The sequence below is a fragment of the Lithobates pipiens genome, unplaced genomic scaffold (assembly GCF_037356315.1).
Source record: "Lithobates pipiens isolate NorthernLeopardFrog02 unplaced genomic scaffold, aLitPip1_a1.2 Scaffold_18, whole genome shotgun sequence".
Taxonomy (NCBI): domain Eukaryota; kingdom Metazoa; phylum Chordata; class Amphibia; order Anura; family Ranidae; genus Lithobates; species Lithobates pipiens.
The window spans coordinates 123,889,044-123,916,500 of NW_027507758.1; the positions used below are offsets into that span (position 1 = coordinate 123,889,044).

The 27,457-nt window shown below is 43.7% G+C and overlaps 2 protein-coding genes across 7 annotated transcripts in view; one reads left to right on the forward strand and one right to left on the reverse strand.

Moving 5' to 3' along the window:
* Nucleotides 1-14,580, reverse strand: part of LOC143987392 (uncharacterized) — a 51,391-nt gene extending 36,811 nt beyond the window's left edge. The window contains exons 1-2 of one of the 3 annotated variants that reach the window (XM_077486068.1): nt 14,445-14,580; nt 5,376-5,777 (exon numbers count right to left, since the gene is read on the reverse strand). In XM_077486068.1, the coding sequence (XP_077342194.1) occupies nt 5,376-5,636 (261 nt within the window). In that variant the 5' untranslated portion in view covers nt 5,637-5,777; nt 14,445-14,580. Of the gene's footprint in view, nt 1-5,375; nt 5,778-14,440 lie in introns of all 3 variants that reach the window. The other 2 variants (XM_077486070.1, XM_077486069.1) reach the window with 2 other exon arrangements.
* Nucleotides 14,581-14,676: 96 nt separating this feature from the next.
* Nucleotides 14,677-27,457, forward strand: part of SANBR (SANT and BTB domain regulator of CSR) — a 70,492-nt gene continuing 57,711 nt past the window's right edge. For all 4 annotated transcript variants that reach the window (XM_077486065.1, XM_077486066.1, XM_077486063.1 and 1 more), the window contains exon 1: nt 14,677-14,804. The gene's annotated coding sequence lies outside the window, so the exon portion shown is untranslated. The remainder of the gene's footprint in view (nt 14,805-27,457) is intronic.

Below are 27,457 nucleotides of genomic sequence, written 5' to 3' on the forward strand. Positions count from 1 at the left end.
AGGAGGGGGGATTATGGTGTGGGGTTGTTTTTCAGGGGTTGGGCTTGGCCCCTTAGTTCCAGGGAAGGGAACTCTTAAGGTGTCAGTGGGAACAGTTTGGGGATGGTCCCTTCCTGTTCCAACATGGCTGCGCCCCAGTGCACAAATAGTGTATACCGTATATTGATATACTTATAATGAGACCTGCCAGCACAGTATAGACAGAGTTAATTATGACAAAAATGAACTCCTCAGCTCCCTCTTTAAAGCGGGACTGTACTGGGGAAAAAAATATTAAAAGCCAGCAGCTATAAATACTACAGCTGCTGACTTTTAATAAATGGACAGTCACCTGTCCCGGGTCCAGCGATGCCGGCAGCCGAGGCCGATCGATCGCTTGGCTCTCGGCTGCTGCCACCACCATTCTAGGTGAGGGAATCGGGAAGTGAAGCGAATCGGCTTCACTTCCCGGTTCCCTACTGCGCATGCGCGAGTCGCGTAGCGCAATAGGAATTGTCCGCGCTGTCTCTGGGACCCGTGTGTGTCCCAGCAGACAGCGCGGCAGGACAGGAAGAGGCATAGACTCTCACGGGAGTCTATGCCCGGAAGTGGGTGTAAATACCTGTTTTTGACAGGTATCTCCACCCCCCTCCCCCCTGAAAGGTGCCAATTGTGACACCGGAGGGGGGGGAGGGTTCCGATCAGCGGAAGTTCCACTTTAGGGTGGAACCCCGCTTTAAAGCGGAGATCCACCCTAAAAAAAAAAGATTAGATAAAAATGCTCATAAAAATAAAAAATAAAAAAAGTTTTACTTACCAGAAATGGCTGTTGCTAGGCAGATCATAATAATCTGCCACTTGCTACTCTTCAGTGATCTTCATTCTTCTCCTCCTCACACTGTCTTCTGGGGAATGGGGTGCGCTGTGCTCTGGGAATTGTGTGTGTCCCAGAACACAGCCGGCCATTCACAAAGGGCCGTGCAACTCGTGCAAGCGCAGTAGGAAACGAGCAGTGAAGCCGCAAGGCTCCACTGCCTTTTTTCCTTCGTTCGAATAGCGGCGCCGGGACCCAATCCGATGGGATTTCAGCTAAATATTTTCCAGGTGCATGAAAAGGTGATCAGTGTCTAAAGGTGGCCATAGATTATGCGATTTGCTTTCCCGCAACCACATATTGCAGGAAAGAAAATCGCTTGATTTCCCATCAACACAGCCAGTGTTGATGGGCGAATCCCTCCTGTGGAGCTATTGTGTTCTCCTGGTGGGGGGGAGCAAGGAGAACACAATGATTATTGCCAATGGCTATATCAGCTTCCAATAATTGCATGGTAGAATCACATGCTGGTTGCACCCAAGTTGATTGATGGATCGACTTGGGTACAAACAGCCTACCCATACATAGATCGATATTTGTGTCCCTGCTGAGCCAGCCAAATTTTTATCCATGTATGGCCGGTTTAAGGCATGCTTTAAAGCAGGGATATGCAATTAGCGGACCTCCAGCTGTTGCAGAACTACAATTCCCGTGAGGCATAGCAAGATTCTGACAGCCACAAGCATGACACCCGGAGGCAGAGGCATGATGGGACTTGTAGTTTTGCAACAGCTGGAGATCCGCTAATTGCATATTCCTGCTTTAAAGTGTTACTAAACCCACAACAATAACATCAGTCTGTATATGCAGTAAAGCATGCTTGTTATACTCACTTCCACTGACTCCAAAACATGGCTGCATTAGAGTTAGTGGAGGCAAACTGCACATGCTCAGTTTGGTGTGTATTGCTAGAGAATTTGGCACACAGCCAATCAGCACTGTCCATTCAGAGGGTCAGGGGTGCTGAATCCTGATAGGACAGCCAGTGCAGTATGAAAACTCCTCCTACAAGCTTTAACCAGGCACTGATGGAAGTCACAAGGCTGCTGTATACTGCTGATGAGAAAAGGTATTTAGCAGTTTATATTTACTAGAATAATTGCATTTCCATGTTCTGTGTACTGTGGGAGACCAGATATAGTGAATGCAGGGTCCTGGGTTTAGTAACACTTTAAAGGGCAAAATATTGTCATTGGATACCACATACAACTACAAAGTGTTATTGGTCATTGCCAGAAACTAAGAAAGAGACAAGCAATATTTCCACTTAAATTGTATATTTAGATTGATAAATCTTAAAAAAATTGCATGGAGTCTGTACAATCAGATTGTAACTTGTGTGGCTGGATTTTAACCACTTGTACATTTAAGTTGGCAGAATGGCACGGCTGGACAAATGGGCATACAGTTACGTCCCTTTGTATTTGCCGCCGTGTGGTCACGTGCGCGCTGCCGGTGGCGCGTGCATGACCCTGCCGGCGGCGCGCGAACGACCCTGCCGGGAGCTCCGTGACTCGGATCGCGGGACTCGATCGCCACAGGGGATACCCGCGATCGTCTCATGGAAGAAAGAGAATGTAAACAAGCATCTTCCTGTTCTGTCTAGTGACACTGTCACTGATCATAGCTCCCAGTGATCGGAAGCTATGATCAGTGAAGTGTCGTTTGTAGCCCATCCCCCTAACAGTTAGAAACACTCCCCAGGACACACTTAACCCCTCCCTAGCCCCCTAGTGGTTAACCCCTTCACTGACAGCATCATTTTTACAGTAATCAGTGCAATTTTATAGCACCGATCGCTGTAAAAATGACAATAGTCCCAAAAATGTGTCAAAATTGTCCGATGTGTCCGCCATAATGTTGCAGTCACGATAAAAATTGCAGATCGCCGCCATTACTAGTAAAAAAAAAATGATTAATTAAAAATGGCATAAAACCCCTATTTTGTAGATGCTATAACTTTTACGCAAACCAATCAATAAATGCTTATTGCTATTTTTTTTACCAAAAATATGTAGAAGAATACGTATCAGCCTAAACTGAGGGGGAAAAAAAATGTTTTTATTTATTTTTGGGGGATATTTATTATAGCAAAAAGTAAAAAAGATTGCGTTTTTTTTTTTTTTTCAAAATTGTCGCTGTTTTTTTGTTTAAAGGGCAAAAAATAAAAACCGCAGGGGTGATCAAATACCAACAAAAGAAAGCTCTATTTGTGGGGGAAAGAAAGGACGTCAGTTTTATTTGGGTGCAATGCCGCATGTCCGCACAATTTTCAATTAAAGCGACGCCGTGTCGGATCAGAAAAAGTACTCTGGTTAGGAAAGAGTAAAATCTTCTGGGGCTAAAGCGATTAAAGGGCAAAATATTGTCATTGGATACATATAACTGCAAAGTGTTATTGATCATTGCCAGAAACTAAGAAAGAGACAAGCAATATTTGCACTCAAATTGTATAGATTGATAAATGACGTTCGTATAATCAGATTGTAACTTGTGTGGCAGGATTTTAAGAAACAACTTTAGAAACCACAGTACTGCCTAGGGGCGAAATAATGTTTTTGAAAAGGAAGGCTTTGTTCAAATTGTAATTTTTTTTTACCAATATATCTATGGGCCGGCTCACACCATAGAAACCCAGTCCCGATGCGTTACAGGTGCTTTTCTGCATGCGCGTTTTTGATGCGTTCCTATGTGTTTTTGATGTGTTTTTGTGCGTTTTTGATGCAGTCCAGTGCTTTTTTTCCCCACCTCTTTTTTCTTAACCTTAAATAAGGACACGTGCATTTAGGTGCATTCCAGTGCATTTTTGATGCGTTTTACAGTGTTCCAGTACAGTCCAGTGCAGAAAAAATGCAGCATGTTCTACTTTTTCTTCTGGAACTGGAATGCACTGGAACTGATCGCACTGGTGTGAACTATACAATTGAAAACCATATAACCTACTTTCCATGCATTTTTTATGCAGAAAAAAAATGCACTGGACTGCATGTGGTGTGAACTGGCCATTAAAGAGGAAGTAAACCCTGATGGGTTTACTTCCTCTTTGTCTCCCTGCAAAGGTAAAGCATAATGGGCTACTATGCATTACATAGTAGCCCATTATGTGTCACTTACCTGACACAGGAGCCAGCAATGTCACCGCTGTCCTCTGTAGCGCGAAGCGTCCATCTTCTTCGCTGTGAGTGGCAGGAGCAGCGATGACATCACTCCCGCGCATGCGCACGGGAGCCGCCACTAATGGCATATCGCCGTTAACAACGGCATGCTCAGTGTGCCTGTGCGCCGATGTCTACGGCGAATGCGCCTTAGACAGCGGTGCCTGTCTTTTTGAAAATATCTCCTAAACCGTGTAGGTTTAGGAGATATTTCCTGGACCTACAGGTAAGCCTTAATCTAGGCTTACCTGTAGGTCAAAGTGGTCTGTAAGGGTTTACAACCTGTAACATTATTAAGAAGATTAGAACGTATACAATACACAACATAAAGCAAACATATACCAAGTAGAGGTGCACGATTAATCGTGAAACTATCGCAATCTTGATTCACCCCCCCACGCGAGTCTGGATGACCCACGATTTTCGTTTAGCGCCGCTGGTTCCACGTAAACAGCGTGGAACGCAAATTGTGGATATCGGAACTGACGTCAGCCACCGGAACTGATGTCAGTCATCGGAGCATGTGATGCAGCGCGTGATGCAGCACGACGCTGCCTGGGCTTGGGCGGGTAGAGTGGCCGGGAAACCGCAGTGAGTGCGCACCTCCTCACTGCCTGTCAGTTGTTTCTGAAAAGCTGTCTAAACAAGGATGACACTTTAGAGGAGACTTGGATTTATGGCGGGGCCATACATGGATTGAAATTCATCTGATTCAGCATGGACTGAATGAATGTCTATTCATGTATGGGTAGGAGTCCTCACTACTATACACAGGTCCCTGCTGGGAATTATAGCCCCCCACAGAGAATAAGTCATGCTGGGGAGTTGCAGTCCTCAGTGCTATATGCCCCCCCCCCACATATGGGCATGCTAAGGGTTGTAGTCCCCCATAAACCACAATCATGCTGGGGGGTTATAATCCCCCATAAGCCAAAATCAGTCATGCTGGAGGACTGCAGCTCCCAGCACAATCATTTTGTGGGGGGGGGGCTACAACCCTTAGTCGGGCCCTCTAGCGCTCAGTGTATAGTCCTGAGCAGTGTAACTCCCATCATGGCTGATTCTGTGTTATGGAAAGACTACAACTCTCAGCATGGCCCTGTAGTGGGCCTTATTTTTTCTTATTTATTCTCAGTTTTTGAGAATCGTGATCTTAATTCTAAGCAAAAGAATCGTGATTCTAATTTTTCCCAGAATCGTGTAGCTCTAATACCAAGGTCATTTCTACATATCTGTCAAGTTTAATAACTGCTCCCCGGGCTTTATATTAAAGAACAGAGCCATTAACTTCATTGCTAGGAAGGCAAAGGCAACAACTCAAAGCATTAGTAGATGAAACAGGGAACACGGCCAAGAAAAGTTTGTACCTGAACTGATTTGCTGGCGACGCTCTTCCGTGATGTCACAGCTGAGATAACGCTGGGAATGCTTTTTCCTGGTTTACCAAAAGACACACTAGGTGTTGCCCTGACATCCTGAATCCCCAGACCAATCCCTGCAATGCTGGGGAGACTTCCTGACTTGTTTACTCTGCTCACATGAAATGAATGACGGAGGTAAATCACGGGTTCCACTTCTGACAGTATTGGTCCATTCATCCTTGGGGTCCTTTTAAACCTGGCTGTCATTTCCGTATTGGGCACACAGGGGAGGTTTCAGCTGACTCTAACATGTAAAGGTCGATTCGCAGTTTTGTTATCTGTAGAATTTTGCATCATTATTGATACTTTGGAGGATCCGGGATTGCTACATTTGTAAAACGGTTCCCACTGTAAAGACAAAAAAGGACTCATATGTCAATTATTCCCATTTTAGTAACTAGAAAAATATTGACCTAACAGGTAAGCTAACCCTTTATTACACTGAGTAGAAAGACAAGATTTCAGAGATGTCATGTTTTTCTGGGCGATCTTCTGTGGCTGCAGGAACAAGGGTGGTCCCACAGCGGCAATCACCCGCACAGGTGTGAACCTAGTCTAAAAATGGGTGGAACACGTAACATGTTCCAAAGGTGAACTTATTTTTAAATAAGGACAGCTCTATATTTAAAGGATAAGTTAACCTTTTTGCTCCACAAAACCCAGGTGCCAGGTCACAATGGGTGGCTTGCTCTTCTAACTGCACGCCCACCTCCGACATCCTCTTCCCCTTTCCTTACCGCCACTGAGTGGATGGGGAGTGCCGCCAATCAGTGCCACCTCATCGGTGCTGCCTGTCAGTGCCACCTCCACAGTGTTTATCAGTGCCGACCAGAGCAGGCCCTCCCATGGGTCCCAGTGGGTCCAATGGACCCAGGCAGCACTTTGAGAGGGTTAGCAAATTGAACCACGGCCGCCTCACTTCTCTTCCATTTACCTAGCACATTGGCGAGCAAGATTTTTTTTTCCAGCGGTTTTGTGTGTCGTGATGACAACTGCCCCCTGGGCCCCTCCGCCTGCCCCTATACTACCCTAGCCTGCCTATATACTGCCCTAGCCTGTCTTTATACTACCTTAGCCTGTTTATATACTACCCTAGCCTGTCTATATACTACCCCAGCCTGCCCCTATACTGCCCTAGCCTGTCCATATACTACCCTAGACCAGGGGTTGACAAATTTGCTTGGAATCTAGGAGCCAGCTTAAAAAGTTAGGAGCCAGGTCCGTGACGACGATCCGGACCTGTCCCTGGCCTGACATGGAGACGAGTGAGGGGAAGATAGCAGCGCCGTCGCCGCCCCCCCGTCTCCAAGTCATTGCCCATAGCTCTTAGAGGGACATTTTATTTTTTTCAAATGACAATTTTTTTTTCAATTGCATTTTAGTGTAAATATGAGATGTGAGGTCTCTCTGACCCCAGATCTCATATTTAAGAGGACCTGTCATGCTTTTTCTATTACAAGGGATTTTTACATTCCTTGTAATAAGAATAAAAGTGACACAACATTTTTTTTAAAAGAACAGTGGAAAAAAAAAAAGTTAAAATAAAGGAGAAAAAATAATAATTTTTAAACGCGCCCTGTCCTGCCCGCATATAAAAATCGGTGTTCGAACCACACATAGGAGGTAGCGCCGTGATCGGTAGAGCGAGAGCAATAATTCTACCCCAGACCTCCTCTGTAACTCAAAACGTGCAACCTGTAGAATTTTTTTAAACGTCGCCTATGGAGATTTTAAAGTGTAAAAGTTTGTCGCCATTCCATGAGCGGGTGCAATTTTGAAGCGTGACATGTTGGGTATCAATTTACTCGGCGTAACATTATCTTTCACAATATAAAAAATAATTGGGCTAACTTTACTGTTGTCTTATTTTTTTATTAACGAAATTATTTTTCCCAACAAAAGTGCGCTTGTAAGTCCGCTGCACAAATACGGTGTGACAGACAGTATTGCAACAACCACCATTTTATTCTCTAGGGTGTTAGAATAAAAAATATATATAATGTTTAGGGGGTTCTAAATAAAGGGAAGAAGAGGCAGGTACCGTATTTGCCGGCGTATAAGACGACCCGGCATATAAGACGACCCCCTAAAAACCTGCACAGTTAAAATGTTTTGCCCGTACTCACCGTTTAAGACGACCCCCGATTCCGAGGCTTCCGACGCTTCATATCCCTCTTCTTCTTCGTTCTTGCTGGAGCCATTTCCTTCTTCCTTCTGGTGCTGGAGCCAATCACGGCGAGCAATGTATTCTATTAATGAATACAAAGCCTGCTGGGATTGGCGGAGGCTGTTACATCATCAGCCCGCGCCTCACTCTCAAAGCCAATCGCAGCAGGCTACTGTGTGTAGCCTGCTCGGATTGGCAGAGATTGCTGCTCCAATCCGAGCAGGCTCTGTATTCATTTGAATACACCGCTCACTGGGATTGGTTCAGTGGTATATACTGTATGTAGCCGAAGCTACATACAGTATTACCGGACAGCCAGAAGGCATCCCAGCAGCGGACCCGGCGTATAAGACGACCCCTCCTTTTTGCTCAGTTTTTTTAAGTGTAAAAGGTCGTCTTATACGCCGGCAAATACGGTAATATAATACAGGCAGAGGAATCTTCATTAACATTGCTGGTTTGTCATACCAACGGCGACCACAAGAGGGCGCCAGATTCCATAAGGAATCATAGGACCGCAGAAGGCCTCAAAGCCGCGGCCTAAATTTTCGGCCGCCGGCGGAACGGCCCGACGCGATCACGCTGGGGGGGTCCACAGACACAGGATACCCCCAGATGTGCTGCCCCAGGCGCGAGGTCGCTATTTCTAGTCGCCAATGCGACCTGGCGACCGGGTTTTGTCGAGCCCTGCCCTAGACTGTCTTTATACTACCTAAGCCTGTTTATATACTACCCTAGCCTGTCTATATACTACCTCAGCCTGCCCCTATACTACCCTAGCCTGCAATACTGCCCTAGCCTGGCTTTATACTACCTTAGCCTGTTTATATACTACCCTAGCCTGTCTATACACTACCCTAGTCTGCCCCTATACTGCCTTAGCCTGTCCATATACTACCCTAGCCTGCCCCTATACTGCCTTAGCCTGTCCATATACTAACCTAGCCTGTGCCTATACTGCCCTAGCCCGCCCCTTGCAATTTAACATAATGGTATGTCATATACATTTTTTTTGGGGGGGGGGTGGGCAGCATTTCATTCTGGACCCAGGCAGCACAATGTCTTGGGCAAGCCTTGGTGCCCACTAACAGTGCCCATCAGTGCAGACAATCAGGGCTACCTTATTGGTGCAGCCTATTGGTGCAGCTTATCAGTGCCCATCAGTGCAGACAATTAGTGTCACCTCATCAGTGCCCATCAGTGCCCATCAGCGCCACCTCATCATTGCCACCTCATCAGCACCCATCAGTGCAGCCTCATCGGTGCCACCTCATCAGTACCCATCAGTGCCACCTCATTAATGCCCATCAGTGCTGCCTCATCAGTGCCCATTAGTGCTGCACTAGTGTTCTGTGAATGGCAAAACTGCAAGGTCTGACAGCCTTTACAGCTGATGGCTTGTAGTTCTCAATGAACTACCACTGTGTTGTTGAGCTCTGTGGTAGTTCATTAAGTCTTCCTGTCACAGTGTGTAACAGCCTGGCCATATCAGAGGTATGGCCAGATAGATACACAGACAGTCTGCAGGATCGTGGGATTACAGCCACAATCTGCTGATCACGGGTGCAATGCTTTACAGGTCCATTACAAAAAAATAATAATAAATGCATATTTTTTGACCTGCAAAATAAATGTGCATTTATTTTATTTTTTTGTGAAAGTGAACTTATCCTTTAAAATCAGTAATGTGGAACTTTAGTCAGAAAATTACGTCCTGCTAGATGATTTCAGGCTGGCCCCTTTTGTAGGTATAGCTATGTAAAACATTAAAAATAAGTGTCTATACTGTTTAAAAGCCAATAATACACGGCCTCACCCTGCTCTGCACATGCTCAGTTGCTCTCCATTTGTAGAGGCCGATCTGCTGACAGCCTTAAAGTGGAATTAAACCCTCCAATCCTTTACAGCCAAGGAAGCTGCTTCTGTTTGATCTGTTTGATGGTTTGACAGTTTGGTTGAGGAAACAAGCAAATGTGACAGTTAGCAATCCCGGGGTTCCAGGAATGTAACTGTTTTTTGAAACCGATAAATCAATGGGTTTAGTTCCATGTTATGATTTACTGCTGTTCAGAGGCTCTGGACTCCAGCAAAATGGCAGCCATCTGCAAGAAGAAACAGGAGCAATGCTGGAGGCAATCTACAGCAGCATAATTATTAATGTGGAATATACAGTGCCTTGCAAAAGTATTCACCCCCTTGGCTTTTTACCTATTTTGTTACATTACAGCCTTTAGTTCAATGTTTTTTTTAATCCGAATTATATGTGATGGATCAGAACACATGTTGTTATGAAGCCCATAAAAAGCTCTGGTGCAACCAATTACCTTCAGAAGTAACATAATTTGTGAAATGATGTCCACCTGTGTGTAATCTAAGTGTCACATGATCTATCATTACATATACACACCCTTTTGAAAGGCCCCAGAGGCTGCAACACGTAAGCAAGAGGCACCACTAACCAAACACTGCCATGAAGACCAAGGAAATCTCAGAACAAGTAAGGGGCAATGTCGCTGAGAAGTACAAGTCAGGGTTAGGTTATAAAAAAATATCCAAATTTTTGATGATCTCTAGGAGCACCATCAAATCTATCAGAACCAAATTTAAAGAACATGGCACAACAGCAAACCTGCCAAGAGACAGCCGCACATCAAAACTCACAGACCGGGCAAGGAGGGCATTAATCAAAGAGGCATCACAGAGACCTAAGGTAACCCTGGAGGAGCTGCAGAGTTCCACAGAAGAGACTGGAGTATCTGTACATAGGACGACAATAAGCCGTACGCTCCATAGAGTTGGGCTTTATGGTAGAGTGGCCAAAAGAAAGTCATTACTTTCAGCAAAAAAACAAAATTGCACGTTTTGAGTTTGCCAAAAGGCATGTGGGAGACTCGCAAAATGTATGGAGGAAGGTGCTCTGGTCTGATGATACTAAAATTTTACTTTTTGACCTTCAAAGAAAATGCTATGTCTGGCGCAAACCCAACACATCACATCACCTAAAGAACACCATCCCCACAGTGAAACATGGTAGTGGCAGCATCATGCTGTGGGGATGTTTGTCAGCAGTCGGGGCATGGAAACTGGTCAGAGTTGAGGGAAAGATGGATGGCGCTAAATACTGGGATATTCTTGAGCAAAACCTGTACCACTCTGTGATTTGAGGCTAGGACAGAGATTCACCTTCCAGCAGGACAATGACCCCAAACACACCGCTAAAGCAACACTTGAGTGGTTTAAGGGGAAACATGTAAATGTGTTGGAATGGCCTAGTCAAAGCCCAGACCTCAATACAATAGAAAATCTGTAGTCAGACTTAAAGATTGCTGTTCACAAGCACAAACCATCCAACCTGAAGGAGCTGGAGCAGTTTTGCATTGAGGAATGGGCACAAATCCCAGTGGTAAGATGTGGCAAGCTCATAGAGACGTATACAAAACGACTTGGAGCTGTGATAGCCGCAAAAGGTGGCTCTACAAAGTATTGACTTTAGGGGGGTGAATAGTTATGCACATTGACTTTTTCTGTTATTGTGCCCTATCTGTTGGTTGCTTCACAATAAAAATGTTTTTTTTTAAATCTTCCAAGTTGTGGGCATGTTCTGTAAATTAAATGATGCAAATCCTCAAACAATCCATGTTAATTCCAGGTTGTGAGGCAACAAAACATGAAAAATGGCAAGGGGGTGAATACTTTTGCAAGGCACTGTATATTCTTTGCTAAAGAACATTCTTTTTTTATCAAGTTGTTATGGGTAAAGTTTCACTTTAATCAAATTCAAACCTGACATAGAAAAATGACAGTTGGAATACAGTATTGTGTGGAACATGCCAACTCTAGAACAACTGTCTAACTGTCCAAATAGAATAGCTACACCCATAATTCCCTTGCTGCCTTCATCTGCCGCTGTGTCTCAACTACCTGTTTTTACCTCCCCCCAGCCACCTACTTGAACAAGGCATTTGGCTAACTTGACACAGGTATTGCATTTTAATGCTGCCTATAACACGCACTAACACACCGATAGCGTCAATACGCTGGAAGTGTCTCTCCCTCTTTTTGATCTCTCTTTTTCTGGCTGGCTCGGTTTGGCTGCTCCTTTTGGATCCTTGTGTGGGGCACTCGAGACCTCAGTGTCCCCCCTCTACTTGTTTGTCGGGGATTCACCCTGAGGGGATTACCTTTCTCTTGATGCAGTTTCATCTCTGATTGTTTTTAACTATTGATACGCCCAATGTGGGCCGTGTTGCTGAATGATTTTCCTTTAGTGACCTTCTCTCTCAAATGCCCCTGAAGAAGAGGGGCGTTTCTGTTTCCCGAAACGCATTGGGCATAAAGAGAAGAAACAACCACGTCATCTATTAGCTCGGCGTGAGTCCCTTGTGTGCTTTACTATTTTATGCAATTGATGGCGATGTATGCACCAACATTTTTATTATGTATTAATAAACTTTATATTTTTGTATCTAATTGACCCAATATCTGAGTCTGCCCTTCAAGTCCCAAAGTACTGGAGGTACATATATAGTTTCTGTCCATAGTTCAGGGATGTTGGTAATGCATTTTGGTTCTTTTTCCATGGTGGTTTAATAATTCTTTCAAATTCAGGTCTCCTCCAACACTCACTTTGCAATATATATATATTTTTTTTACTTACTGTCACCAGTTAGTATATAAGTTCCTCTCACTTCCTGTTTTGGTTATGGGGCAGGAAGTGAAGTAAAATCTCCCTTGTGAGACACAGATGGTAAATGAAACCTGCCAGGGGTTATAACTCTACCTTACTCTATCCAACATTTCCTTTTTCTACTTGAATTCTATAGTTGCATTACTGCGAGGTAAAGGCTGCTTTAGAATTCAGTGTCTGTGTGAATGAGTCCTTATATTCTGCATGTTAATGGAAAAAATATCAGTTCATGTACAATAACCAATACATCATGTAGTGATCCATACCTCCCAGCTTATCAACTTTCTGAGATGAGAATGAGGGACACCTATTAGCAAAAGTATGTAGGCATAGGACACACCCCCTGCCACACCCATACCCCCCCAACTTTTAGAGATGGGAATAAGGGACACCTATCAGCAAAAGTATGCAGGCATAGGACACACCCCTCACCACGCCCCCTTAACCACATGCTGACCAGGAACACGCCAATATACGCCGGCAGAATGGCATGGAAAGGCAAATGGGCGAACAGGTACGTCCCTTTAAATTTGCCGCCAAGCCATCGCGCTGGTCGGGACCTCCGTGAGTCCGATCGCCGCGGGGATACCCGCGATCATCTCACGGGAAGGAAGAACGGGGAGATGCTAATGTAAACCAGCATCTCCCCGTTCTGCCTAGTGACAGTGTCACTAATCTCTGCTCTCTGTGATCGGAGCAGAGATCAGTGACATGTCATACACAGCCGTGCCCCCCCCCCACAGTTAGAAACACTCCCCAGGGCTCACTTAACCCCTACACTGCCACCTAGTGGTTAAAACCTTCACTGCCAGTGTCATTTACACAGGAATCAGTGTATTTGTATAGCACTGATTGCTGTACAAATAACAATGGTCCCAAAAATGTGTCAAAAATGTCCGATGTGTCCGCCATAATGTCGCAGTCAAGATAAAAATTGCTGATCGCTGCCATTGCTAGTAAAATAAAAATTATTAATAAAAATGTCATAAAACTATCCCCTATTTTGTAAACGCTATAACTTTTGCGCAAACCATTCAATAATCGCTTATTGCAATTTTTTTACCAAAAATATGTAGAAGGTATACGTATCGGTCTAAACTGAGGAAAAGAATATTTTTTTTATATATTTTTGGGGGATATTTATTATAATAAATTGTAAGAAATAATGTGTTTTTTTCAAAATTGTCACTCTTTTTTTGTTTATACCGAAAAAAATAAAAACCACGGAGGTGATCAAATACCACCAAAAGAAAGCTCTATTTGTGGGGAAAAAAGGACATCAATTTTGTTTGGGAGCCACGTCATACAACCACGCAATTGTCAGTTAAAGCGACTCAGTGCCGAATCGCAAAAAGGGGTCTGGTCTTAAGCCAGAAAAATGGTCCAGTCTGAAAGTGGTTAAAGGAGAATTGTACAAAAAGTAAAAGATTGATTCAACCCAAAAGTCCTTTTTTAACACCACTATTCCTTTATATTGGCTTTTGGAATTTACGAATGCAGCAATTTAGAATTTGGTTTGAAAGGTTTAGCGCTGGGAAACACTTTTTCATAGAAAAAAAAGTGCATTTTTATATATCTATACAGATCAGACCAACATAAGGGACAAATGAGGAGGAATGAGGGACATTGCTCCAAATCAGGGACAGTCCCTCTAAATCAGGGACAGTTAGGAGCTATGGCCACGCCTCTTAAAGGAAAAGTACACAAAAAAATGAATTAAACCCACAGGTGCTTTTTCCCACTGCTATTCCTTTATATTGGCTTTTGGAATTCACAAATGAAGCAATTTAGAAATTGGATGAAAGGTTTAGCATTGGGAAACAGTTTTTGAAAGATAAAAAGTGCATTTTATATCCAACTATATAGATCACACCAAATAAGGGACAAATGCGGAGAAATGAGGGACAGAGGGACATTGCTCCAAATCAGGGACAGTCCCTCTAATTCAGGGACTGTTAGGAGCCATGGTGATGTCATAGCACATACAGATATCACAATGAGAGTGTTCCTTTAAATACCATGACACAATGCAATGTGTATCCTACCATTTATGAAGAGACTAGAGCGTGCTGGGACTTGTAGTCCTCCAACAACCTGGTGGCCATGCCCACTCCTCATCTGTCCCCCCAGCGCCCCCCATGTATGTGTAATAAATACCGACCTCAGCAGGGTGTCCAGCAGGGTGTGTCCCCTGAGCCATCCACATCCAGGCTCCGCCCTCTGCCCGTTGCTATGAGACGAATGGACGCTGAATGGGCCAGCCCGCTGCACTGCGGCAAGCCAACCAAGCTCGCTGCAGCCAAACATAGTGACGTCTCCCCCTTCCCTATACAATACTCCTGGCCTGTCCATTCCTGCTTCCTCATTGGGTGGCAGCCCCAGGCTTCTTCATTCTGGTTGGTGCAGTAGTCCGCAGGTGTGGTAAAGCGGGGTAGGTTGTCCCCTGCAAATCATTCTCCCCGGCTCCTGGGTTATTCTACGGATGGTGCAGGTGGCATCGCTGGCACGGAGGTCATTGGAGGTACATGGCAGGGACACGCCCCCTCTCTTCTATTAGTATTATATGGCAATGTATGGGATATGCAGAATTCTGTGCACCTGTCCATATAGTGCATTGTCTTCATCATTATATAGAGATCAGTGTGCTGTATTCTATTATAGAGAATGGCAATCACCCACATCATTATATAGAGATCAGTGTGCTGTATTATAATATATAGAATGGTTATCACCCACATCATTATATAGAGATCAGTGTGCTGTATTCTATTATAGAGAATGGCAATCACCCACATTATTGTATAGAGATCAGTGTGATATACTCTATTATAGAGAATGGCAATCACCCACATCATTATATAGAAATCAGTTTGCTGTATTCTAATATAGGGAATGGTAATCACGAACATCTTTATATAGAGATCAGTGTGCTGTATTCTAATATAGAGGATGACAATCACCCAGCACCATCTGATTGTAAGATCACTACATTGATGACCTAGAATGGAAGGGTATAATGTGTGGATTGTACTGTGTGTGTTGTGAAAGGATCTGTAACGGGAAGAACTAGAATTCTGAATTGGATGTTACATAGAAGAATACTCTGCAAATTCCTGATATGATGGGGCAGATAATATAAGGAATGTGCTTATTTATTGTGTCTGATCATATGGTTATCCTAAAGTGTATCTAAACCGAAGATCAATAATTGATAATATTGCAGCTTACTGCTCCTTAGGTCAGGTGTCTGGTAATTGTGCCATTAAAGAGGAGCTCTGGGGTCTGTCAGAAAAAAAATAAAAGGCAGCTGTTACAAATACTGTAGCTCATGTGTCAAACACAAGGCCCCCGTGCCGAATCCGGCCCTCCATGTCATTTCATGTGGCCCCCACACCTTTCATGTAGCTGCAGCACCTCCCTTGTCTCCACCTCCCCTTTTCTAAGCATCAGAGAGGAAGACAGAACTCCTCCTACAGATCCTGAGCCTCTCTGTGCAGCTGCAGCACCCCCTTAACTCCTTCTCCACTGGTCTCAGCATTCACCCCTCCTCTGCTCCTCCTCCAGACCCTGCACTTTCTGCTTTCCAGCTCCACCTCCAGCTTCTTCCCAGCAGCAGCACATGGTAAGGGGGTGATGTAAGGAATGGTGGGGGATTCTGGGCTTATGATGGTGGGGGGCTCTTGACATCTGATGTAAGGGGGAGTGCTCTGGACATCTAGTCTTAAAGATGCAACGGGCTCTTTGAGGGTGACCATTATACTGATGCGGCCCACAATAAAATGGAGTTTGACACTCCTGCTATAGCTGCTGACTTTTAATATTAGGGAACTTACCTGTCCAGGCATCCAGCAGTGTCCTCACCTGAGCTGATTATTCAATTGGCTAGCGGGTGCTGGCGCCACCATCTTGACTAAGGGAAACCAGCTGTGAAGCTTTGCGGCTTCAAAACTGGTTTCCTACTACACATGTGCAAAACGTACTGCCCTTTGTGAATGAGCCACAGTCTTCTGGGACCTGCAACATGTCCCAGAAGGCTGCAGGGGAGGGAGGGGGGCCATGGCAAACTGAGCCAAGAGTGGTTACCTATCAAAACAAGGTACCCACCCCCCCCCCCCCCAAAAGGTGCCAAATGTGGCAACAAAGGTGGAGGAGGCAGACAAGAAGAACTTCCCCTTTTGGGTGGAGTTACGCTTAAAGTGGTTGTAAACCCTTACATATATTCAGTGAAGTGACCGTCCTCAGGTAATACACAAAGGTGAAACAAATCCTCCAGCTTTTCTTGTATCTGTTTATCTGCAGTCTTCTCTTCTTTATATTCGTTCAAGTCCAAAATTTACAGTATAAAGCTTGTCTGAGCTTCAAGAAAATAGGGTCAGGAGAGCTATAGAGCTCACAGGAACAGAGATTGGAGGCTGTCAATCACAAGCTGTGTGCTGGAGATCCCCCCCTTCCTGCCCCGTCACATTTTATTAGGAAAACAGGTGTCACGAAAACTTGCCAGAAATGATTCATGCTGATAGCAGAGGGACGGGACAGCAGACAGAATTGGCACATAATGCTCTGGATTGAGACAACTACACACTATAGAGGGATATACTTAGTTCTAATTTCATGTATGAGGTATACAACCACTTTGAACCACTTCCTGTCCTATGGTGACCACCATACTGAGCAGGATGGGAGTTCTTTTTTTAATCACTAGAAGGGTCAGTGCTTACAATGAATGTGTCCCTTGTGCTGCTGGGTGCTCTCTTAGTTGAAATCTTCAGTCTTCTGCATCATCCATACCATTGCAGCGAGGATGCTCTGGAACTGCAGCGGTTAATACAGCCATTGGACCCGTCATAGGCACTTGATAAGTATTCTGACTATGCCTGCCTTTTCTTCCCCCTCCTCCATTCATAGATAAGTATGCTGACTATGCCTGCCTTTTCTGCCCTCTCCTCCATTTATAGATAAGTATGCTGACTATGCCTGCCTTTTCTGCCCCCTCCTCCGTTCATAGAAGTTTGGAGTTTAGGTGATACCCTTTATTGGTTAACCTAAGTTATTAAAGGTGCAATCTTTCAGGATAACTTGGATCCCTTCTTCAGGCTTAATACAGTTGTGTTCAAAAGTTTGCAAACCCTGGCAGAAATTGTAAAATTTTGACATTGATATTGAAAATGTAACTGATCACCTGTCTTTTATTTAATGCTATTGTTAACCTAAAAAAATAAAGATCCTGTTCCTTAAAAGCATGTTAGGCAGCACAGTGCTGTTGTTGTGTAATTACCCCCCCCCCCCCCCGTATCACCTGAAATACCTGGATGATCCTGCCATCCCTCCACCCTGTACACTGACCATGGTGTAACATGGCTGCTAAGCCCTGACAACGTGGTCAGACTATGTGCCTCCGTCATCTGCAGTGTCCTCTGTCTTCCCCTGTGCTCTCTCCCCCCTCCCTACTTGCCTGTCAGCTCCATGTCTGTGCCCGCCCCCTCCGGCTACACTAATTACTATTCATTTCTCACACTATCCTCTCTGGTTACGTATTTAATGCTCCCCTGTGATTGTGCTTTATAAAAATAATACAGTATATACCTGATCAGCGCTCTATAAACAAAGTATATACTGTATTAATTTTATAAAGCACAATTACAGGGGGACATTACATACATAACCAGAGAGGATAGTGTAAAGTTACATTAGTGGGTTACAGTCCATCTGAGTACCCGAGTACCTGTCACAGTCCATCTGAGTATTTGTCACAGTTCATCTGAGTACCGAGTATCTGAGTACCTGTCACAGTCCATCTGAGTACCTGTCACACTTTATCTGAGCACCCGAGTACCTGTCACAGTCCATCTGATTACCCAGTACCTGAGTACCTGTCACAGTCCATCTGAGTACCTGTCACAGCCCATCTGAGTACCTGTCACCGCCATTCAGAGTACCTGTCACCACCCATCAGAGTACCCGAGTACCAGTCACCAGCCCATCAGAGTACCCGAGTACCTATCTGTATCCCATCAGAGTACCTGAGTACCTGTCACCAGGCCATCAGAGTACCCCAGTACCTGTCACCAGGCCATCAGAGTACCCCAGTACCTGTCACCAGGCCATCAGAGTACCCCAGTACCTGTCACCAGGCCATCAGAGTACCCAAGTACCTGTCACCAGGCCATCAGAGTACCCAGGTACCTGTCACCAGCCCATTAGAGTAACCGAGTACCTCTGCAGGAGGTTTTCATATGAATCTGGGGATAAGTGCGGGAAACTATTGGCGAGAGCGCTGAGAGAGCAGAGAGTGGCGACCTACATCCCACATATAGTTCCGCACAACAGACCCAAAGTCACGAAACCCCACGACATAGCACAGGAATTCCGGGAATTCTACAACTCCCTGTACAATCTGGCGAACAAACCCTCCACCCAGGAACAGATAGACTCATATCTTTCATCGTCACTTATGCCCTGATAGGCTGATGCGGACAGGGACATTCTTGAGGACTCCGTTACCATTGAGGAACTTCAAGTAGCGGTTGGCTCCATTAAACGGGGCAAAGCACCAGGCCCAGATGGTTTAACGGGTCAATATTATAGGACGCTATTCCCGTCTCTTGCCCCGTATATGGTCAAGCTGTTTAATGCACTGGGCTCATCTGCGACGTTCGCGGCTGACTCCCTGTTAGCACACATCTCGGTGATCCCTAAGGAAGGGAAAGACCTATCCTCCTGTGGAAGTTACCGGCCAATCTCACTACTGAATTTGGACTTGAAACTTTTTACAAAACTACTGGCCAACAGGATACAACACCTTATCCCGAACTTGATTCACGTAGACCAAGTGGGCTTTGTCCCTACACGGGAGGCTAGGGACAACACTACGAAAGTGTTGAACTTACTCCAGATAGTCAACAAATCCCAGACACAATGCGTATTTTTTAGCACCGATGCGGAAAAGGCCTTTGACAGGGTGAACTGGAACTTTATGCTAGCAGTATTACGGCATGCCGGCTTTGGTAACAAAATGCTATAATGGATTTCTGCGATCTACTCCCGCCCTGCGGCTCGAGTTCGAGCTAACAGGATATTATCAGACCCTTTTAAAATTACGAATGGGACACGTCAGGGATGCCCGCTGTCGTCCCTCCTTTTTGCCTTGTCACTGGAACCCTTTCTCTGCTCAGTCAGATTAAATCAGGACATTACTGAAATCAAAATAGGAGACGACCAACACAAAATTTCGGCCTACGCCAGTGACATGCTATTTTCGATCACGAACCCCCAATCTCGCTCCCCAACTTGATGAGGGAGTTTGATAGGTATGGGGCTCTCTCCAATCTCCAAAGTAATTTTACCAAGTCGGAAGCAATGGGGATCAACTTCCCACAATTATCAATCACCCAGCTCCAAGAAACTTTTAAATTTAAATGGACGGACAAAGCACTGACCTATTTAGGCACAATGATCCCACCCAACATAGGCAAGATCTTCGAGCTAAACTTCCCTCTACTGTTAAAAAGAGTTAAATTACTTTTAGATAAATGGAAAAAAGTCCTCCACTCTTGGTTCGGTCGCTGTAACATTATAAAAATGAGCATCGTCCCCAAGTTCCTGTACCTCCTCCAGGCGCTACCAATCCACATACCACCCACATATTTTAAGCAGGGCCAAAAAAAACTTATTTGACTTCATCTGGGCACAGAAACGTCCGCAGGTTAAACGAGAACAGCTAATGCTCCCTAAGTGATGGGGGATTGGCAGTTCCAGACATGCGAAAATATTATCAAGCTATTATCAAGCTGTACACTTGAGTAGGCTGATTGATTGGAACAGACATACTGACCTTAAGATATGGGTTCATATTGAACAAGGCCAATCGGCAGTTCCTCTTAGCCCTTATACACACGGTCGTACATTCCAACGGAAAATATCCGATCGGACCGTGTTGTCGGATAATCCGACTGTGTGTGGGCCCCATTGGACTGTTTCCGTCGGAATATCCGACGGACAAAGTTTTAGAGCTGGGCTATAAAACTTTCCGGCAACATGATCCGATCGGACTTTGTCCAATTGTGTGTAGAGAATTCCGATCGGACAAAGTGCCACGCATGCTCAAATTCGTAGACCAAAGCTATTGGTTACTAGCCTGAACGTAGTCCCGTCGTAACGAAATAACATCATCACGTTACGTACGATCGGATTTTCCGACAACTTGACGGATTTTGTTGTCAGAATGTCCGACCGTGTGTACAAGGGCTAAGTGGGACCCCCTGGTGCTTCTCCCTGCCAAAAGAGATGAGGTGCCACTCTTTAATAGGCATCACAGCCAGACTCTGTTCAGCCCTGCTCTCATCTACCTCGCTCTCCTCACAGACCTCTTCCCTTTACCCGATTCTGGGAAACTCGCTCTTCCCTCTTGGAATGGGCAACATAGACTCACCATTCTACTTACTTAATACCTTGGAATGCCTTGGGGGGAATTTGTACTTTCCTGACTTGTTAGTGTCTCAAGAAATGAGAGGCCTTCAGTACATCAGGTGTGATCAGATGTGATCGATTTTCAGCGATTGGCACCATAGTTTGTATAAATTTCACAAAGACCAAATAATATACACTAATTTGGGTAATTTTTAACAAAAATATGTAGCAGTAAAAATTGTGGCCAAAATTTAGGAAGAACAATTACTAATATGCAAAATTTTATGACAGAAACAAAGAAAACTGCATTTTTTTCACAAACTTTATGGACTTTTTTATTTATAGCAAAAAATAAAAAAACCCACTAGTGATTAAATTGCACCAAAAGAAAGCTCTATTTGTGTGAAAAAAATTACGCAATTTCAAATCGTTACAGTGTTGCATGACTGAGTAATTGTCATTCAAAGTGTGGGAGCGCTGAAAGCTGAAAATTGGTCTGGGTAGGAAGGGGGTGTAAGTGCACTGTATTGAGGTGGTTAAGGATAGTGATCATATGAAGCCATTTATTATTGCGTAGTTGTTTGGCTTCTTTTTAAAATCATAATGAAAACAGAAATCATCCACATGGCCCTGATCAAAAGTTTCCATCCCCTGGAATATTTGGCCTTGGTACAGACACACAAGGTGACACACTGGTTAAAATGGCAATTAAAGATTAATTTCCCACATTTGTGGCTTTTTAAATTGCAATTAGTGTCTGTGTATAAATAATTTTTGAATTTGTTAGCTCTCACGTGGACGCATTTAGCAGGCTAGGTACTGGGCCATGGGGAGCAGAAAAGAACTGTCAAAATACCTGCATAACAAGGTAAAGGAACTTTATAAAGATGGAAAAGGATATAAAAAGCTATTCAAGCCTTGAATATACCAGTTAGTACTGTTCAATCACTTATTAATAAGTGAAATATTTGGGGATCTCCTGATACCAAGCCAAGGTCAGGTAGACCAAGAAAGATTTCAGCTACAACTGCCAGAGGAATTGCTCAGGATACAAGGTCTAGTTGGGCTTGTTACACAATAATTGTCTCCAGGATCCAGACAATAGATTCCTATTCCTGGGGCCTCCAATCAAATAGGATACGATTTCCACGGATAACGCCAATATCTCTAAGCAGGTCCCTCTATGTAATATTCACATGCACCATAAAAGAAACTCCATGGTGTAGTAGTCCAAAAAAATGTTTAATAAAAAAGCAGTAGACTTACAGTTTAAAATCAGGACATACAGCTTCACACATAGTACTTCCGGTCTCGGCCGTGACCGGAAGTGACGTCACCTGGCTCCTCCCAACGCGTTGCGTCACTGATCACGTGACTTCATCAAGGGTACCCTTTATGTGATCAGAAACACAACGCATCCCTTGATGAAGTTACAGGTGATGTCGCTTCTGGTCGGGGCCGAAGCTGTTCTGTATTCCTTTTTTATTACTAATCAATCACCATTTTTCTGTTATAAATCAATAGATCACATTGTAACCTTCCACTGCAAAATGTCTGATGTACATCATAAATGTGCAACTTAAAGAGCATGCATTTGTAATGGCCATTTTGTTATATGGCTTTTAAATTTCTAAGTCAGACATACAGTCTGACATACAGACATACACAAAACTTGTGATCCTTACTGACTTAAAAGCTCTTATCCAGCATTTGTTTGAACCAAGCTGGCCTAAAATAACGTAATCTCATTCCTTGAGTTCTTTAAGGACTAGGAACATTCTGACACTTTTTTTTTTTTTAACAAGTAAAAATCTGTCTTTTTTGCTAGAAATGACTAATATATATATATATATATATATATATATATATATATATATATATATATATATATATATATATATATATATATATATATTGGCAAAGGCCCTAGAGAATAAAATGGCAGTGGTTGCAATTATATAACTCATTCTTTTTGTAAAATATGAAAGATGATGTTATGCAGAGTAAATAGATATCATAGATATAGATAAAACATGTCATGCTTTAAAATTGTGTATGCTTGTGGAATGGCAGAAGCTACTTAAAAATCTCCATAAACTACGCTTTAAAAATGTTTATAGATTATAGAGAAGGTCTAGTGCTAGAAATATTGCTCTCGCTATAACACACCTCACATGTGTGGTTGCGAAAATCATTTACATTGTGGGCATGACCTACGTATGTCTTCACCACTGTGCGTGAGCATGGGGTGGACAGGGGAGCTTTAACCACTTCCTTACCAGGTCATAGTAATATGACACCGGCAGGAACATTCTCTCCCTCCGGGCAGACGTCATATGATGTGTGAAGAGTTTATTGCAGTAACAGCTAGCAACCTATCACAGTACACACCAATACACACTGATTGCCCACAGTAAAAAAGAGGACCTGTCACCAGCCCATCAGAGTACCTGAGTACCTTTCACAAACACTCACAGTACCCGAGTACCTGTCAAAGAATGGGCTAACTTTAGTGTTTTTATTTTTTTATTTTATTTTTTATTCATGAAACAGTTTATTTAAAAAAAAAAACATGTTTGAAAAATTGCATCGCAAATATCGTGTAAAATAACAAGTTGCAACAACCACCATTTTATTCCCTAGGGTGTCTGCTAAAACAATATATATAATGTATAATGTTTGGGGCTTCTGAGTAATTTTCAAGCAAAAAAAATGATTATTTTTACATGTAGGAGAGAAGTGTCAGAATTGGCAAGGGGTTAATTACTATAAGTAAGCAATTATTACTAATTTAAATAAATATTATATATTTTTTTTAAGGTCATTTACTATATTTTCAAAAAATGTACTCAAGCAGGTGGCTTAATAGACAAATTACTGAAGTTTGAAGTTATAAATTCCAACCAGTAATTTCACAGTAAATAGATAAATAATAAATTATTATGTTTTAAAATATAGCATAATAATATATTATTTAGCTTAATTAACCACTAGCCGACCAGCCGCCGCAGTTATACTGTGGCAGGCTGGCACGGCTGTGCAAATTGCATTAGGTATACGTCGGCTCTTTAAGACGCTATTGCAGGCACGCCCACAGTGTGGCCCCGGAGCCGATGGGCGCAATGTCTGCCGGGCACCCGCAATCACTTGTGACAGAACAAGAACGGGGATGTGTGTGTGTGTAAACACACAAATCACGGTTCTGTCAGGGGAGAGGAGACAGATAGTGTGTTCCTACTAAGTAAGAACAATGATCTCTCTTCTCCTCTAGTCGCTCCTATCCCTCCACAGTTAAAACACACAGTGAAGGAACACATTTAACCCCTTGATCGCCCCCTAGTGTTAACCCCTTCCCTGCCAGTAACATTTATACAGTTATCAGCGGCTATTTTTAGCTCTGATCGCTGTATAAATGTCAATAATCCCAAAAAAGTGTCTGATGTGTCTGCCGCAATGTCACAGTCTAGCAGATCGCCGTCATTACTAGTAAAAAATAATAATAATAATAATAAAAATGACATAAATCTATCCCCTATTTTGTAGACACTATAACTTTTGCGCAAATCAATCAATATACGCTTTTTGTGATTTTTTTTTTTTTTTTTTACCAAAAATATGTAGAAGAATACATATCAGCCTAAAATGATGAAGACTTTTTTTGGGATATTTATTATAGCAAAAAGTACAAAATATTGTGTTTTTTTTTTCAAAAAAACGCAGAGGTGATCAAATACCACCAAAAGAAAGCTCTATTTGTGGGGGAAAAAAAGAACATAAATTTTGTTTGGGTACAACGTCGCATGACTGCGCAATTGTCAGTATTGCAAAAAGTGGCCTGGTCAGGAAGGGGGCAAATCCTTCCGTGGCTGAAGTGGTTAAAACAGTATCTTTACAGCAGCAGCAGATTCTCAATCTCCCTCTTAAAGGGGTTGTACGGGCAGAAGGTTTTTTATCTTAATGCATTCCTATGCATTTAGATAAAAATTCATGTGTGTGTAGTAGACCCCCCAGCACCCCCCTAATTACTTACCTGAGCCCCTTCTCTCTCCAGCAATGTCCACAATTGTCTAAGCCGCCTGGGACACTCCTAATTGGCTGAGACACAGCCATTGGCTCCCGTGGCTATCAATCAAAGTTAGTCAGCCACTCGGGTGAGAGAGGGGCCGGGTCGGGCTCCATGTTTGAATGGATGCATGGAGCTCTGACTCGGCTCAGGTGCCCCTATAGAAAGCTGCTGACTGAGGGGGCACGCATCAGGAGGGAGGAGCCAGGAGCAGCAACGAGGGACCTGAGAAGAGGAAGATCTAGGCTGCTCTGTGAAAAACCAACTGCATGGAGGAGGTAAGTATAACATTTTTGTTATTAAAAAAAATTAAAGACTTTACAATCACTTTAACGCTGTGAGAAAAACATGGGATTACGGGTAAATCTTATACCCATAAATCTATGTTTTTTCCTTCTAGTTAAGAGGGCTTCGCTGGAAGGGAGCATGTGTCTTTTAGACACATGCCCCCTTCTATGACACAGCATTTTTATTGGACAGCTTGGACCAATGGTATTTTGCCATTGGTTCAAGGCTCCAAGCTGTCAATTGAGCTCAGTGCCTCTGACAAGAAGTGAGAGGCACTGTGAGCCCATCCTCTCAGTCTGCTGCGAACAGCGTATGCAAGCTTGTATTTTAACTGGCCACTCTGTATGTAGCTTCTGACAGGCTGAGCAAGGAGCCCCATATCTCCGGAACCAAAGGTGCAGGTGCCCCAAATTTTGACCAGTGGTGGTGCAGGAATTCGGCTACCTACCCCTAAGGCTCTGCATCACCTGCCTCCCCTGACTGCACATTCTTGATAAACAACAGGCGTCTCTGACGGAGACTCTTTACCACGTGATCAGCCATGTCCAATCACGGCTGATCACAATGTAAACAGGAAGAGCCATTTATAGGCCTTTCCTCACTTGCGTCTGACAGACACGAGTAGAGGAGAGCCGATCGGCTGCTCCTCTGACAGGGGGGGTCTGCTCTGATTGTTTATCAGTGCAGCGCCCCCTCGGATGCCCACCAAGGACCACCAGGGATGCCACCAGGACCACCAGGGATGGCCATCACTGATGACCACCAGATATGGCATCCCTGGTGGCAATGTGTGTCCACACATGATGCGAATGTGTGCCCACACCTAATGCCAATCAGTGCCCACCAGCAATACCTGCCAGTGATGCCAATCAGTGTCAATCAGTGTCCAACGGTGCCACCAATAAGTACCCATCAGTGTAGCCTTTTAGTGTCCATCTGTGCCACCTATGAGTGCCCATCTGTGCCTTCTATGAGTGCCCATCAGTGTTGCATATCAGTGCCCATCAGTGCCACCTCATCTGTGCTCATTAGTGCCACCTTATCAGTGCCCGGCAATGCAGCCTCATCAGTGAAGGAGAAAACATACTTATTTACAAAATTTTATAACAAACGAAGAAAAACTTTTTTGTTTTCAAAATTTTTGTTTCTTTTATTTTTTTTATTTTTATTTGTTTAGCAAAAAATAAAAATTGCAGATCAAATACCACCAAAAGAGAGCTCTATTTGTGGGAATAAAATGATAACAAATATGTTTGGGTACAGCGTACCATAACTGCGCAATCGTCATTTAGACAGCGCTGAAAGCTGAAAATTGGCTTGGGCAGGAAGGAGGGAAAGTGCCCTGTATTGAATTGGTTAAAGATGTTATAATGATTGCAGAGATACTTTAATGACTTGGCATCCAAATTGATAATGCATTACTGTATTGTGGCACATACATGCAGTACATGCATGCAGTACTCCCCCTTGCCACCATAGAGTGGCAAGGGGGAGTACTTAGCTGATTCACATCATTCAGTCTCTTTTTGGGAAACATTACAGTGATGAGCTGGGAAGAACCCAAACTGGATGATCACATTTCAGTCTGATAAGGTTCAGCATATGGACTGCCTGAGTTTGGCTGAATGTTTTATGATGTTTTGTTACCTTGTCTATTGCATGTCTATTGGTCTGTGTCTTACCCTAGAAAAAAATAGTTGGGCATGTCTGTCATGGTTGGCTAGGACCCACGGGCATATGAGCAGTCCCGGTTTGATCGTACCTTAATACCACACCTGTAACCCTAATACAATTCAGCAGTACCGATCCTAAGACCAGCAGAAAATACCTAACCAGGTGCCTTTGTGGTATTGTGTGGCTAGTTTTAGGGCCCATTCATACTACTAGGTTGCAGTAACATACAGTATCTCACAAAAGTGAGTACACCCCTCACATTTTTATAAATATTTTATTAGATCTTTTCATGTGTCAACACTGAAGAAATTAAGAAATGACACTTTGCCACAATGTAAAGTAATGAGTGTACCGCTTGTATAACAGTGTAAATTTGCTGTTTCTTCAAAATAACTCAACACACAGCCATTAATGTCTAAACCACTTTCAACAAAAGTGAGTACATCCCTAAGTGAAAATGTTTAAATTGGACCCAAAGTGTCAATATTTTGTGTGGTCACCATTATTTTCCAGCACTGCCTTAACCCTCTTGGGCATGGAGTTCACCAGAGCTTCACAGGTTGCCACTGGAGTCATCTTCCACTCCTCCCATGATGACATCACTGAGCTGGTGGATGTTAGAGACCTTGCGCTCCTCCACATTCTGTTTTGATGATGCCCCACAGATGCTCAATAGGGTTTAGGTCTGGAGACATGCTTGGCCAGTCACCTTTACCCTCAGCTTCTTTAGCAAGGCACTGGTG